Raw genomic sequence first — 16634 nt, 5'->3', positions numbered from 1 at the left:
TGCTTCTTTATTTCTGCATCACTGGCACCACCATCTGGTTTGGCTAGAGTTTGCCTGCGTTGCATACACACTCACCCACATGATAATTCATTCAAATATTTGAGGTTAGCTCATCTGCCACCTATAGCTCAAGATGAGGCATCGCAAGATCTACGGATACGGCGCAGCAGAAATTGATAGGGCTTTTATTTTAGAAGCAGCCGGAAGTTAAGCGTAAATCTGCCTACTACTTACTTGATGCACGCTCCTACAGCGTTTTTACCGAAAACCACGTGATTCCCGGAGAGCGTTAATAAAGAACGGGTGTGTTGTTTCTGGCTTTGAGGAAGTAAAAGATCATGTGTGTGGATTAAGCAACATAGATGCAATGTAAAATGTAGATGTAGTGATAGGTGGATTTGTTAAAACTTTGGACAGAGCCAAGCTAGCTTCCCTCCGCCTCTAGTCTTTATGCTAAGCTAAGGCGGCTCTAGCTGCTTTATACTTCAACTCCCACCACATTTCAGAGAGAAATGTAGTACTTTTTACTCGACTTATTTGAAAACGTGCAGTTACAATGCAGTTGCAGATTAATAATACAAAATGTATCCACCATACAAATTAGGGTGTATTATTATGGATAAAGATAATACTTTATGGATCGCTGGGGGGAATTCACAAGCATCCCGGCAGTATTGTAAACAAATAATAAATGTTCCTGTAGTATTTTGAAAGCGGAAATGAAAACGGTGTAAAGACCGGTCGACTTGACACCACTCAGCCCGGACGATTTCTCGAGAATCACGTGGTGTTGCGAGGGCGTGCCCTGAGGATATAAATGAACGCCCCCTTCTTCCTTAATACATTCATAACCGAGACAGTCAGGACATATTCTATTATATGTTATACCATCCTGCGCGAACAGTCTAACAACGAGGACAAAACAGCCACAACGTAAGTTATTTTGCTGTCTGTAGGAAATACGGAAGAAAAACCTATGTTTTGTTTTAGGAACTGTTTCGTTATAAGGTGGATATAAAGTCGATCTTAACGTGCGTGGTATTAAACCTAATGATCGCGAGTGCAAATTATCTGCTATTATTGTTATTTTTGTTATTAATAATATCAGTATTGTTGTTATTATCATTACTTCTGGTGGATAAAAGACGAAAGAATTGAATACAATTTTAAACATAACTCAAACATGATCAATTCTCGATTGTGAGACAATAAATCAAAACGCATTAATGCGTTATTGACTTTCTCTCTGTGATGATGTTCAGACTGCATGGTCTCTGTTGGTTTTGTCGGCTAACTGCAGATGGCCCAGTGGCAGGACCTGCTGATAGGGCTTTTATTTTAGAAGCAGCCGGAAGTTAAGCGTAAATCTGCCTACTACTTACTTGATGCACGCTCCTACAGCGTTTTTACCGAAAACCACGTGATTCCCGGAGAGCGTTAATAAAGAACGGGTGTGTTGTTTCTGGCTTTGAGGAAGTAAAAGATCATGTGTGTGGATTAAGCAACAGAGATGCAATGTAAAATGTAGATGTAGTGATAGGTGGATTTGTTAAAACTTTGGACAGAGCCAAGCTAGCTTCCCTCCGCCTCTAGTCTTTATGCTAAGCTAAGGCGGCTCTAGCTGCTTTATACTTCAACTCCCACCACATTTCAGAGAGAAATGTAGTACTTTTTACTCGACTTATTTGAAAACGTGCAGTTACAATGCAGTTGCAGATTAATAATACAAAATGTATCCACCATACAAATTAGGGTGTATTATTATGGATAAAGATAATACTTTATGGATCGCTGGGGGGAATTCACAAGCATCCCGGCAGTATTGTAAACAAATAATAAATGTTCCTGTAGTATTTTGAAAGCGGAAATGAAAACGGTGTAAAGACCGGTCGACTTGACACCACTCAGCCCGGACGATTTCTCGAGAATCACGTGGTGTTGCGAGGGCGTGCCCTGAGGATATAAATGAACGCCCCCTTCTTCCTTAATACATTCATAACCGAGACAGTCAGGACATATTCTATTATATGTTATACCATCCTGCGCGAACAGTCTAACAACGAGGACAAAACAGCCACAACGTAAGTTATTTTGCTGTCTGTAGGAAATACGGAAGAAAAACCTATGTTTTGTTTTAGGAACTGTTTCGTTATAAGGTGGATATAAAGTCGATCTTAACGTGCGTGGTATTAAACCTAATGATCGCGAGTGCAAATTATCTGCTATTATTGTTATTTTTGTTATTAATAATATCAGTATTGTTGTTATTATCATTACTTCTGGTGGATAAAAGACGACAGAATTGAATACAATTTTAAACATAACTCAAACATGATCAATTCTCGATTGTGAGAAAATAAATCAAAACGCATTAATGCGTTATTGACTTTCTCTCTGTGATGATGTTCAGACTGCATGGTCTCTGTTGGTTTTGTCGGCTAACTGCAGATGGCCCAGTGGCAGGACCTGCTGAAGCTGGACTCAGCCCTCCAGGGCCAAGTGAGTCAGCTGTACGAGAGGAAGTTCCCCAGAGAGATCCGCCAAAGTCTGTGCGACCCCATAGAGAGCCAGGACTGGTAAGAGAGACACCCACTCACCTGGCGGTAGGGGGCGCTCATCCTCTAGGTCCACAATGTAACTTCAGCAGTCAGTGTGTAGTAATTGCACGTTTGTCAATACTGTGTAGTCACACAATTGCGTTATTGCCATCTTTAAAACACTTTTTTTGTCGATAAAATCTAGTTGTTTTGTCAGTTTTTATTGTCCCTAAGTGGTGTATTTTACTTAAATATGTTTTGCTTAACCTAGTTACCACAAACTAATTACAAATTATTAACCAATGCATACAAAAGGCACATAGAGTGGAAAAGATGGGTAGGTCCTTTATTGTCCAGGTGACCCCTACTGGGTTAGCCGGTGCGTTTCCTGAAAGCTTATCTAAGCTTTATCTAAGATTAAAAACTATAATTTTTCACGACTTTGGTGAAAAACAGAAATCTATGTACTGAACAATGTATAGTACATGATTACTTAATAATAATAAGAAAAAGTTGATGATAAAGAGGAAGAAGAAAAAGAAAAGCCTAAAAAATGCAGCAAAAAAACCCCAATATACTGTAAATAAATTGTTTTGGGACACAGATTATGTACCCCTGTTACACATATACAGTTCAACTGTCTGGATGGCCCAAAATTTGCTTTTCTAATTGGCGGATTTAGATCAAGTAGATTTACCTGTTTTCACTGTTCAGAAATGTCCCACAAAGTGTGCCCTAATTCAGCACACATAGACAGACACAATCCCTAAGTGAATGTACATTTGTGGTTGCTCGTTGACAGGGATTCGGCAGCTGTGGATGAAAACAAAGCAAGCACTTGTTTCAATGTACTCCTGGTGTATTTGGAAGAACTGTGGAACTGTTCTGTTCAGGAGAACAACATCTTGCAGGGACCTGATTTTTCAGGGATGAAAGACTACTTGCTGGTAGGACAGACATGCTGTTATGTGAACTGAACTGAACATTACATTAAGTATTCAAGTTGGATTTACCTTCATTTGTGTACTCAAAACAGAATGATTGAAACCTCTTATTGATTTTGTGTGTATGTGATTATTATTATCTTGTTTAACTTAGAAACACTTTAAAGATAAGCCTCTGAACTTGGCCGGAATCCTGTCTGAAAGCCTAAAGGAGGAAAAGAAAATCCTGGCTTTAGCCTCTGAAGCACAGGTAAGATGGTATCAGATGGATGAACTAATAATGTGCTAAAGATGATTCAAATCTGACTTTTGTTTGATTTTACTACTTTGTTCCTGCTCTGAAGGGACGCATCTAAACCCTGTTTTTTTGCACAATGAGCTTTTGCAGAGCACCCTGAAATGTAACTTGCAGTTCAAAAGTCACACACTGTGATAAGAGTCTGTTTTGTAAAAATCACCACGATATGCCAGTAATAGCAAAAGAGTGAAATGATATGTCTTTGCCAGGGTTGCAGCAGTCCAGCCATGAATCAAACATGGAAAGAGTTGGACAACAATGTCAATGAACTGAAAAAACAGACTTCGGTAAACTCACTTGGACTACACGGTTTGCTTTCCACCTGACAGCCATCCTGGAGGGAAAAAAACACACGTCATCATTTCTAATTTTGTGACTTTAAACTCTTAACGCAGGAGGTGAAGAAGGAAATAAAGAAACTGGAGTTCTTGAATGAAAACCTTGACTTCATACAGAAGACATGGCCAAGCCAAGGTACTGTATGGTAGGAGACAAAAAAGGAACAGGTGGCAGGTTTGGTGTGATTTTATTTTTTGCGTCATGGATGCCTTATTTGTCGTTTCCAGTGGAGCAGCACATTGGATTGGCCAATTCTCATGCTGTTGTGGAAGAGGAATGTCTGAAGCGGACCAACCTTATCACACAAACAAAGCAGGTACTGTAGAAAACAGCACAAACTGATAAACCACTTACTCAATGCGTTTTATGCTTTACATGTTGAAAGCAAGAAAGTTAGTTCCAACAGTGTTGGGTTTGGGTATTCTTTTTAAGTATAGATTGTTATTCAAAGCACCTTTTCTCCCTTTACGGTTATTCTTTCATGGAGTTGAAACACTTTACTTTGCTGTTTTTTAAGTCACGGATGCTTTTCTTGATAAAATGCTTGATATAATGGTTGTAAGCCACAGCAATTTTTACATTATTATCTCCGTCAGACGTAAGTGTGTGGGGGATCATAATGTCGGTCGTGCGTGTGCGTGCATGTATCTGTCTGTCCGCAGCTAATCTCGCATACTGCTGAACGCATCAACCTAATGTTTTTTGTGCTCATTTATGACTGTCTGCTCGAGTTGTCAAAGGTTGCGGTGATTCACAATTTTTTTTTGTTATACCGTCATTGACTGCTGACTCATCACTCTTCTTAATTAACCGGCCGGTAGGGGCTGCAAGTGCTCAACAACCACTTCAGCAGTAAAAGACATGTCCTCGCAATCAGCTAGGGTAAAAGCAAGCCTCAACTAGTCTGTTGCAAGCCTTTGTTGTGGCTCAAAAACCGACTGAACTTCTTTTGTCATGCAGATGGTGCTGCAGCAGATTGTGACCATTTTGAACCTGGCACAGAAGACTGTGGCCACTCTCACAGATGTGGAGCTACCTCAGTGGAAGCGCAGGCAGCAGATGGCCTGCATTGGAAGTCCAGCTGACGTCTCTCTGGACCATCTCCAGAAGTGGTGAGAACTTATTAGCACTACCATTGTCATGATCCGTGTTGAGGAAACGTCTGAGTGTCCCATGCTGTCACACTGAATACCTTATAACAAACTTGATGCTATGTGTGTTTGCTCATGTTGTATGTGCAGCTTCACGACTGTGGCAGAGACGCTGCTGGGAGTACGCGAACAGCTGCAGAAATTGCGAGACCAGAACAAGAAATACAACAGCACCGATGCCTCCAGCCTCCCAGGCCCCATGGCAGAATTTGAGAAATTCACGCTGTCCTTGTTAACAAAACTTCTTGCAAAGTGAGACATGGCGTCAGGGCTCTTCTGTGTCATATATTACACACAGACTGATACATTACTCTTTCATATTGTCGACATGTTTTGTTGTGGTCTTGCTTTGCAGTGCTCTAGTGGTTGAGAAACAACCTATCATGTCGAGTTTACAACAACGACCTCTAATACTGAAGACCGGTGTGCGGTTCTCAGTGACAGTGAGGTAAGGCTGCACCTAACACAGTGTTGCTCTGCAGGCTACTTGAGATGAATGATATGTCTAATAAATAATTGTCAACTGTGGAGTGATTCTAGGTTACTTAATTTGCAAGAAAGTTGCTTTTTGTTTCACGCACAGCCCTTGTTGAACGTCTGTTCAAATACAGCACTGTACTGTAAGAGGTGTTACTGTAATTCATATTACAGCAGCTGCCTTTTCTGTGGAATTATTAGTGTTAATTGTAAATGCTGTGTTGACATTAAATGTTCCATGTGTGAAGATAAAGCCACGTTAATATTTTCCACATCAAATACTTAGTTAGTGCCAGTAGGCTTGAAAAGTGGCTGTGTCGTTTTTGTAGCCTGCTCCTTTTGCGGAGGACGGCAGCTGCCATCAGCCTGGATTCATAGCAGTAACAATGGAATCCACAAAAATCCTCACACCAACCCTAACTTCTAAAACTATTTTATTGGGCCTTGACATATCAAATTAACTTATTAACATGTTATCTTAGTGAAATGCCAAATATGAGCTTCAGAGCATAAAAACAATTCTTAAAATAGTTTTGGGATGTATTTTATGGACAGATGGAGAGATTTCTTTATTTTATTCTACCAGTATTTGTTTCTTCTGTTCTCAGGTTCTTGGCAAACCTCCCAGAGTTCAAGTGCCTCAAAGTCAAACCTGTATTTGACAAGTAAGTCAAAGAAAACTTTTATCTTACGTAAAGATGTCTTCCAATACATTTGTAAAGGTTTTTTAATTTTTTTTTATTGATTTTGTTTGTTAGTTTTTTAATAAAAACACTTTAGCCTTTGTTTTGTGATCAAACTTTTTATTTGTTTTTTCACCTTAAAGGGATGTTGAAGAAGCCAAGACACTTAAAGGGTAAGTAAAGGGAGACAAAACAGTTTAAAAATCGGAAATGTAAATTGACCTATTCTTATAAACTACTGATACATCTTCGGACATTAACGCTTTCTGCTCTGATGTGGTTGTAGGTTCCGTCACTTTGACTTCAACGAGGACATCAGTAAGGTGTTGGACGTGGACTCGCCCTGTGGAGGCTTGGTGGCAAAATTTAGTCACATGGTATAAAACTCCTCAAACTGCTTAATTTAGAAGCTGAAGAAGCACTCAACCTTTGATCATTAAACGAATATATAGCTTTGTGTATTATGAACATACGTGTTATATACTGCACGTCAAACAAATATAGTCGAGTATATAATGAGTGCATTTTCTGAGACACTTTTTTTGTTTTTTCAGTCACTCAAGGAACGCAAAGCAAGAACCAAAGGATCACATGAGGTAAGATGAGACATTCAAATTGAATTAACTGCTATTTGTACTCTATACACCATGTCTTGGTCGGCATCTGCTGGTTGTGGACATTTATTTAACAACATTTTACAGCTCTGATGTGTTCCTCATCTGCATGAAAGTGGAGCCAGTTATCCAGCCAGATGTGGGCCAAACTGTGTTTTTAAAATAAATACCTCTTGGTAAAAATAAAGGGTTCAAGCACTAATCTTGGTGTGTCAAGGCCGTGCTGGTGTTCTGTCACATAGACAGACACACAATTTTGAATGAATGCTGATGTTGCCCTGTATCTGCTGGATGTGTAAATAAGTGTTTTTGCATATCACATTGATAAGGTGATGATGTCAATGGTGTGTTGACAGCCTGCTGCGCTGCTCACAAGTGGCCAAAGAAGAGGCTACAGAGTAACATGTCCTAAAATCAGTTAATGCAGGTTTAAGGTAGCATTCACGTGAACATTTTATGTGGGACATGTTGATAGATAAGACAGATGAATGGAATTCAGTTCAATATTGCAACCCAAGTAGTAAGGAGAGCAAGAAAAGTGAGAAGCTTCATGGATGATAAATATGAACAGCACAGTTAATCAGGGGGCATGACGTTTTATTCACCAGCAAATCACAACATAAGTGTGTTTCACTTGTATCAGATGCAATTAAATGTTATTTAATTGCATTACCTCTACGTGCTTGCAAATGATTAAACAAGTAGTTCTTCCTTCTCTCTTTCTTCTTCATCAGTGTCGTCTGTTGGTCACTGAGGAACTCCACATCATTAAGTTTGTGACAGGGTTTCAGCACGCTGGGCTGGAATTTAACATCGAGGTGAGTAAACGCGTCACTCAAATTTCAGTCGGAGGCGTTTCAATTTCTGTGTGCTCTCTTCGCCGCTGAACTGAAGATATTATTGGCTGAAGAGGAGGCCCTATTGGAGCAGAACAATTGTAGCCAGGCTGTTTATTTAACGGCCTCTTCCTCCTGTGTTGGTCCAGGCCAGCTCTCTGCCTGTGGTTGTCATCTCCAGCACCAGTCAGGGCGTCAATGCCTGGGCCTCCATCATGTGGTACAACATGCTGTCCGCCGGTGAACCGCCGGTAAAGCCATCACACTTCAACACAACAAATAAACAATATCAGGCTCTGTTTAGCTACATGATAGGACACATTCAGATTACACCAGTCGTACGTGTGCATTTTGGGTTTATGCCTCTATTTTCTCTTCTACAGTTTGTACCATTTTTTTCTTCTTATTGTTTTGCAGAGGTTCATATTTGTAAGTCCAATTGTCAAGTCTTGAATCACATTTGAAGCCCGTGACTCTGTTCTGTAGAACCTGTTGTTGTTTGTGGACCCGCCTCCACTCAGCTGGCAGCAGCTCTCACAGGTTCTGAGCTGGCAGTTTTTGTCCGTTGGCCAACGGGAGCTCGACGTAGACCAGCTCTCCATGCTAAAACACAAAATTGTGGGTGAGTGCTTGACCGCTTCTTGGATGCAATTGAACCATGTCCCTTTCTTGTGTTTTGTTTGGAAGTTAGTCTAAATTTGATTCTACAGAAAATAAGAATACAACATACTGTACTTCCACGAAGGATCAGTATTGGAGACAGTGCAAATCATTTGTGAACTTATAATAGTTTGGCATTTTGGAAAATATGCTAATTCGCCTTCTTTCTAAGTGTTAGAAGAGAGGTTTGATACGACTCTCATGTCTGTGTTATAAGCTACAGCCAGGAGATGGTTAGCTAAGCTTAGCACAAATACTTGAAACGGGGAAACAGCTAGTCTCTCTCTCTCTCTCTCTCTCTCTCTCTCTCTCTCTCTCTCTCTCTCTCTCTCTCTCTCTCTCTCTCTCTCTCTCTCTCTCTCTCTCTCTCTCTCTCTCTCTCTCTCTCTCTCTCTCTCTCTCTCTCTCTCTCTCTCTCTCTCTCTCTCTCTCTCTCTCTCTCTCTCTCTCTCTCTCTCTCTCTCTCTCTCTCTGTGTACAAAAAACGGATGTTAAAAACAACACGTTTTGGTTTTACCATGGTTTATGTAGTCTACTGGACTATTTCTTGACTGGGCACTGTCTTTATGCTAAGCTAAGCGCCGCTTCTGATGCTTGACAGACAAGAGAGTGGATCTGCTCATCTAACTAAAGAAAGCGTATTTGTCAAACTATTCCTTTAAAACACTTTCAGCGTCATCTAATTATATTTAATTATATGAGAGAAAAGTGAAAAAAGCAAGTGTGTCCATATTTTTGTTTTTGGAAAAGTTTTCATGACATTTCTTATTTAGGCTAACTGTTAGCTTCTTCACAGATGATCCTGATTTTCTGGTTCAATGGAGCAAGTTCTCCAAGGTGAGCATTGAGCAAGATTCTGGTCGACTGTTGTTTACTCTATTTCTACAACCTGAGGGACTTCTGTGTGTGTGTGTGTGTGTGTGTGTGTGTGTGTGTGTGTGTGTGTGTGTGTGTGTGTGTGTGTGTGTGTGTGTGTGTGTGTGTGTGTGTGTGTGTGTGTGTGTGTGTGTGTGTGTGTGTGTGTGTGTGTGTTTACATGTTGACTTTCTCTTCCCTGTGTGGACAGAATGAAAATGCCTGGATTTGGATTGATGGAATCCTGGATTTGATCAAAAAACACGTGGTGGATCATTGGCGGGATGGGTAAGACGCAGCCCAGTCAACTCAGCAATGTTTTACAGTTTGGTTTACTGTTTGTATCATTCACAATAACCGAACATTTCTGAGTAGTATGACACTATACTTCCCAGTGAACTAAACACTCCTCATATTCTGTGTGTGGGTTTCAGGTCCATCATGGGGTTCGTGAGCAGGGAGAGAACAAAGGTTCTCTTGCAGGAAAAACAGACCGGGACCTTTCTGCTACGCTTTAGCGAGAGCAACAAAGATGGAGCCATCTCCTTCAGCTGGGTTGACCACTGCAATGGTGGTATGTTTAGTAGGATTTTAACTTTATGGGTTTCAGACGGATAGGATAGCCTTTCCTGACACGGCTTCATGTGACTTATTTCAACTTACGCAAAATCCACGTATTCATGTTTTTACATTAACTTTGTATGTAATCATGTCGCACAAAAAGTTTGCTTTGTATTTGGTGTGAACACACCGTAACAGCATTTTCACACTGTTGTTGTTCCCTGCCACAGTTTGTGTCATGCAATAACAACTAATAACAAACGCAGCCTGCATAGTGTGCATGTGCACACAAATATATATTGTTTTAATATGTCTCCTTTATTGTCCCTCCACATAAGCACACCAAAGCTAAAGCTAAATCCAGCCCAAACAAACCACCATGAACTGAGAATACACAATGTGCAAATGATCATTCTTGTGGCAGACTCGCTGCCTCCAGTGCTCCTGTCTTGAGTGAAATTATTCTAACACCAGACATTCCGGTATTTATCTCTGTGTTCGCTTACTTTTCTCTCTGTATGTGGTTCCCTTGTAGACGCCCATGTACATGCAGTAGAGCCCTACACCAAGAGTGAGCTGTTGGACAATGCTCTGCCGGACATCATTTACAACTACAGTCTGAGAGGCGGGAGAACGCACAGGAATCCACTTATCTACCTTTACCCAGACATCCACAAAGACGCTGCTTTTGGATGCTACTACAAGCCCCCAGGTATTGTCTCTCGTTTGGCTTTCACCTTGAGGACAACATTTTAATTGTTTCATGATTGGTACTTTTATACCCCATAAGTACAGGAATTTAAATAACTAAATAAATGTTAACACACCTAAAAAATGTATATATATATTCTTCTAGATACGTATTGTCTAATTTAACATATATTGCATAACAACTTAATTTGACCTTCATGTAACGGTTGGAGGAAATGAAGCTCCTCACACTCGTTATGATTAATGGGTTCATAATGTTAATGCTGAGATTATCCAGTTTAAGTCAGTGCCGTGTTCTTAGTAGCATACTATACATAATTGAACATGAATCTACATGAATATTGTCTAATCACCTCTGTTCATGCAGAAATGTCGGCAACTAAAAAGATCATACAAGGCTACGTGAAGAGAAATCCCATTCCTACCTCAAAGTGAGTAAGATAATCATAATTGAACAAAAAAATACCTCAGTATCAATATAAATAGTATTCACTATTACTCTATAGTTCAATGCCGTATAGGAGAAACTTGCCTTAAATAAAAGTTTTTTTCTACAGCGATCCTACGCCACCTCCTTCTCCACCTAGGGAGATGCCTATTCTGGTCATGGACATGGACATGGACATGGACACAGAAATAACAGTGGGTTTGAAATTTTACAAGACATCGGCTTTTATTGATATTTTTGCTGCTAACACAATATTGACATAATAAATCAATAGCAGGGCCATATAATTATATTGTTCAAGGGCGAAACATTTTCACAAAGCTAAGGGCCCTGGGGCCGGACATTTCCCTGAGCTATCAGTCTCAATATGTATCGACACGCCACCACATTTTCAAAACTCAGAATTATTTGCATGATTTGTTTCGTTTCGAGAATTTTCGTAAGCAAGCCGTAAGAACGGAAGGGGAGGGGATCGAGGACGCCGGCGTCCTCACGGAGTTGAAGAGGTTTTAATATGAAGATATTAAATAGTGCAGCTTTAACAATCATTCACCATTTCAGTAATTCAATTTTTTTTAAAGATGCAGTTTGATGAAGAGATAACGTTTAATTACCTTTGTTTGTATTAGATGGCTTTTCCTCTGCAGTTAATTTAAACCGAAATCTTTTTGTTTCCCTGTAGCTGATGGATTTACTCGACTTACCTGAACTCCCTGACTTTCCTGAACTCCCCGACTTCTTTACGTCTTTTCAAGAAACAGCATCAACTGAGACCGACTTCGTTGATTTTATTTGATCCTTCTGAAAATGTGCTGGGTCATTGTATCAGAATCAGACAGTTATCACATTGGGCAACATTAATGAAATACATGGAATGTTGTAAATAATGTAATTATTTAAGATTTTGCTAAATGTATATATTGTGCAAAACTACAAACCATTTTTTAGGCAAGAGGTGGTTCTAAAATATTGTGTGATGGTTTTCTACATTACTGTTTAAATGTAAACTGCAAACTTTTCTACTACATGACCACTTTTTGAATATGTCTTTGATTCAACAGAAAATCCTGCTGTCGTGCGTAAAAACACCAAACTACTGTGGATGTTCTTAACTTTTGTTTATTAAAATAAACATATCATTCCAGCGCCAAGAGAAATAACATCTGCATTTTACAGTACTGAACAACTTTATTTATACAGAAGGACAAAGGACAAACACTGTCTTGGCTGCTTGTTTTCAGTTTTTTCTGTCTTCTGTCTTTCTGGTCAAAACACACACGCTTGCACTACTAAAAAATACCACGCTCTTTTAGAAAGCCGTTCAATATAAGAAAAAACATTTCATAAAAAAGTTCAAGAACAGCACATTACACCTACTGAAATATGTGTCATTTTGTATTACTTTTATATATGTTCGGTCCCATATACAACAAGTGTCACAAATGGGTTACCTGAAGAGTCAAGTTAAGCCATGTATAACTGACTACACAGGTATCATAAGAGTGAGTTGAATAGGTTGAATTTCTTGTAAAAATTAAACAGTTAATATTTTCCTCTAATGATAAACAGTGGATGTAATTAATTACCAGAGGTGCCTGAAATCAAGGAGTTTATCTGACACCCACGTTTAAGTTACTGTCTTCTGACACTATTGCATGTTTGCTAGGCCTACAGGTTGAAAGGATGGAAGGGGTGAAACAAACCTATATTGTCACTTATGATTGTATGAAAACTCAAGATTCATATTTTTCCTCCAAAACTAAATATCGTCAATATATATGTAATTGCACTGAAACCTTTTACTTGTGGTAAACAAAAATTAAATACAGATTGGTCCTTTAAAAACTTGAGAGGTTGCCTGTCATTTTTTTATTTTATGAAAACTATTTGATGGATTGCCATGAAATTTGGGCCACTATGAGATTGTATTTATGACAAAATACCTGCAAAACTAATGACTTCTCCATCAACCTCAGGTATGTTCTGTTTGGTGCTAATTTGCAGTGTGCAAATATTTAATAAACTCAAATGGTGAGCATGGTAAACACATAAGTTACCTGCTTAACATCGACATGTTTTTAAGATTAATCTTTGCCATTATTTTACAGAGCAATGTCATTGTGAACATGTCAGCATGCTAGTGTTAGCATTGGGTTGTCAAGTCATATTGTTTACATTAGCAGTTACGAGTCCCCGAGTCAGAAAAACATGTTAGCCTCTGACTTGTAATTCTATGTCGTAGATATTTGGAATTTCTGACACTAACGATATCTCCCATTTGGTGACACGAACTATAGACGTGTCCGCAAACTGTTAACGGAATGTCTGCAAATGCCCCACTGCTGGCCAAAATAACTAACATTAGCACACTTTAAAATAAAATCCAATAAAAAATACATTTAATTTGGAGCAACGTATTGGTTTGTTTTAATATAGTTTGCTTAAATCTGCTACAAATACCCTACATACCACTACAAAAGTAGCTAATTTAGGCTATTTATCTGGTGTGATAGCAAGGTTAGCACTGTGGCGAACCATCTCGTAGCTGAACAGAGCCAGTCAAAGAGAAACTAGCTTCTTTTATTTTTTAAATCACCTCATTGGAGTTAATGTATATAACCTTGTTGATCAATTATTTAACTAATTTACATACATTTAAAGTATGAATTAAACTATACTTTTGACTCATCAGGTGTTCCGTTACTGACACTTGACTTCTGGGGCTTCAAAGGGTGAATATTTTTGTATTGTGTGTGTGTGTGTGTATGTGTGTATATTATATATATATATACACACATACACACACACACACACTCACTGTGATCAATAGTGAGACCAGGAGAAACCGCCACTTGGAATGTTACAGCATAACATAAAATCCTGTGTCTTGACACATTTAGTTTAGTTCAGGTCAGTTATTGTACTATATGGTTTGTTCATATTTCTAAACTTCTTCCAACTAAATATCGTTAAGAGAAATTCAGTACATTCTTATAGTACAGACTTTGATGATTGGATTAGATCTGTGTGGAACTTTGTAGTGCATAGGTAACATCATACTTAAGTAAGAATTACTGCAAGACGTCCATACACATCGATAATTGTCAAAAGTTTTATAAATGGTCCTTGTGCTGCTGAAATTGTTCTGTGCAACATTGTGACTATCCAAGAAACCAATGTCATTAAGCCAAGTAAAAAAATAAATAAAAAAAAAGGGATTCCTCATGTGCAGTCATGGAATAAAGATCTGACATTTGACAGGAAGAGATGGAGGATGTGTGTGGGGGGGAAATGCAGATGACACAGAAAAAAATGTAAACTATGACAACAAAAATATAGAAACCAACTTGACTCCATCCCAGATGCGACATATTACACAATCGTACATCTCTATAAATGTTACTCTTTAAAAAGTCTCTCTGTGAAATAAATACATAGTGCTTCTATTGCAAGTGTTCCCACTGAAAAATACATTTGGAGTACAATCTTTCAATGACTTCAAAGGAGATAAGGTTTCATTGAAACCTGCAGCAGTCAGGAGAACAATCTGAGAATATAGATGCAGCTATATGGAGATTAAACAGGCACATAACTGCACTGTCAGCGTAAGGCCTGCAGGCCTTTATACATTTACACAATCAGAGACGCATTATAAAGCTTATATCATCATTTCCACACACCTCACTATCTCACAAAACGAACACATAGAGAGTATTACCCAAATATTTCCAGGTAGAGAATAATATAACATGAACTATACTGTAACTAAACTAATACACTTTGATACAATCTATAGCCTGGGATACCACAAGCTTTACCGACACATTACATGAGTAATACTGTATACTGTCAAAATGATTGCATTACGGATACCCAGATGTATAATTTGTTTGAACAGTATTGAGAATGTGCTCACTCTCACGTACAACACTCACTACATTATGATAGAGGTGAGGGAGGGAAATGAAGGACAGCAGCGATGTACAGCCAGAAAGTAAAGCACACCAGACAATAACGAATTCATCAGAAGTATGGTCCAGTGGAGCGTAGAAACCTAAATATTGCAGATGTGTGCCGCAGGTCTACAGCAGGCTGTCCAGGCTCTTCTCAGCGATCTCCTTGTCGTCAGCGCCAGCAGGCGGGCTGTATTTGTCGTGGTAGCTCTGCAGCATGGTGACCACATCGTGGTGGCCAAAGTGCACCGCTTCGTCCATCGGCGTGTTCCCCCATCTGTACCAAAGAAAACATATTAAAGGACTACTGGGTGGAAAGTATGGCGCGCGAACGCAAACATTACGCGTCATTGCCCGCTGCCATTCTGAGCAGTTCATCCAATAGGCTACCTGCTCTACATTTCACTGGTCACCAGCAACATTACGACACGTGTTGTGGTCATGCATTTCATTACATTTCTGGAACTCAATATTTGAAGCGTTCTCACAAAACACTTGACTTGCTGCTAGCTTTGTGATTAATCTCATTAGAAACAGGACTGCCAATTCTTCTCCTTTTATACAAAGGATAGTTGAGATAATATAAAGAGTCTTCTGACTTTCCTTTATTGATTATGAGAAGAGCTTATACTTCCGGTCCCGTCAAGTCAGTTTTATTTATAAGATCACTGCTTTGCCCCAGTTTACAATCCTTACCAACAACTTGAAAGGTAATGTCATTTATAAACAGATATTTTTGCCTCAAAGCTTTACATAAACCACTTCACTCTTCCGCTTTTCTCTGTAGTCAGTGTACGTCGACACTGTGTGGCTGACTAGTTATACAGTGGGCTAGTAGATACGCAGTATGAACAGACTGTATGCTACACTAATGCGTGATGAGTTTACATGTTTCTTTCCTTTTTGGGGGCATCCGTATTCTTTTAGTTCCTACTTTCTTGTCAAAATGGAATCGGTTAATCGTTTCAAAAAATATACTTGCACCAACTGTCAAAACCAGTGGTTTTGCACGATTCATCCTATTCACTAAAACAGTACTGCTGTCTTAATATAAAACCAAATAAACATACACTTATAGATTAATTTCCTTCTTGAAACAACTTGTATGAAACTTGCTTTAAATAGTCATTTTAAAGCCTTTTCTTTTCGTACATAGATTTCTTTTCATAAATGCATTCCTGTGCATGGATTGCTTTCAAAAGTATTCATTGTTTTAAATGCCAAAAATGACCAAACTATACTTTTTACAGTTGTGTTTTTATTATGTAACTGCCATCTGTTGTTATTTGTTAAAATAATCAAGTCTTACAATCAAAGTGACTCATAATCCCCGTGTTTAACCCTTCAAAGCCTAAAGTGTCTGAATTCATATTGACATTTTAAAAAAATCAAGTTCGAATACATCTACAGTTATGTTGTTGTTATGATGCTTTGGAAAATGGCCAGCAGAAATGTTTTGTAAGAATATGATTTGTAATCAATGGGCATCATAAACTTCCATTATGGTCCCTCGTACAAATGTACGACCTGAATTGGACCCAAGTATGTAACCAGGAGGACTGTGGGA

At 39.0% G+C, this 16634-nt stretch overlaps 2 protein-coding genes across 2 annotated transcripts in view; one reads left to right on the top strand and one right to left on the bottom strand.

The window, feature by feature from the left end:
• The first annotated feature begins 2007 nt into the window (after window positions 1-2007).
• Window positions 2008-14567, top strand: LOC306704144 (signal transducer and activator of transcription 1-alpha/beta-like). Its single transcript, XM_079170363.1, has 24 exons — window positions 2008-2081; window positions 2449-2576; window positions 3340-3484; window positions 3636-3731; window positions 3989-4066; window positions 4175-4253; window positions 4346-4434; window positions 5079-5230; window positions 5360-5521; window positions 5625-5717; window positions 6355-6411; window positions 6573-6602; window positions 6716-6806; window positions 6984-7025; window positions 7778-7861; window positions 8029-8130; window positions 8366-8501; window positions 9336-9376; window positions 9606-9682; window positions 9829-9968; window positions 10491-10667; window positions 11034-11097; window positions 11224-11308; window positions 11797-14567. The coding sequence occupies exons 2-24, from the start codon at window positions 2449-2451 to the stop codon at window positions 11908-11910; spliced, it is 2262 nt and encodes a 753-aa protein (XP_079026489.1). The 5' UTR covers window positions 2008-2081; the 3' UTR covers window positions 11911-14567.
• LOC306704145 (glutaminase kidney isoform, mitochondrial-like) overlaps window positions 12216-16634 on the bottom strand; it is a 37596-nt gene continuing 33177 nt past the window's right edge. The window contains exon 18 of the mRNA XM_079170364.1: window positions 12216-15344. Coding sequence (XP_079026490.1) covers window positions 15197-15344 — 148 coding nt within the window. The 3' untranslated portion in view covers window positions 12216-15196. The remainder of the gene's footprint in view (window positions 15345-16634) is intronic.

The sequence above is a fragment of the Pholis gunnellus genome (assembly GCF_910591455.1).
Source record: "Pholis gunnellus genome assembly, chromosome: 12".
Classification (NCBI taxonomy): Eukaryota; Metazoa; Chordata; class Actinopteri; order Perciformes; family Pholidae; genus Pholis; species Pholis gunnellus.
Note: the sequence above shows the minus strand (reverse complement) of the source record. Positions and strands in the feature narration are given on the sequence as shown.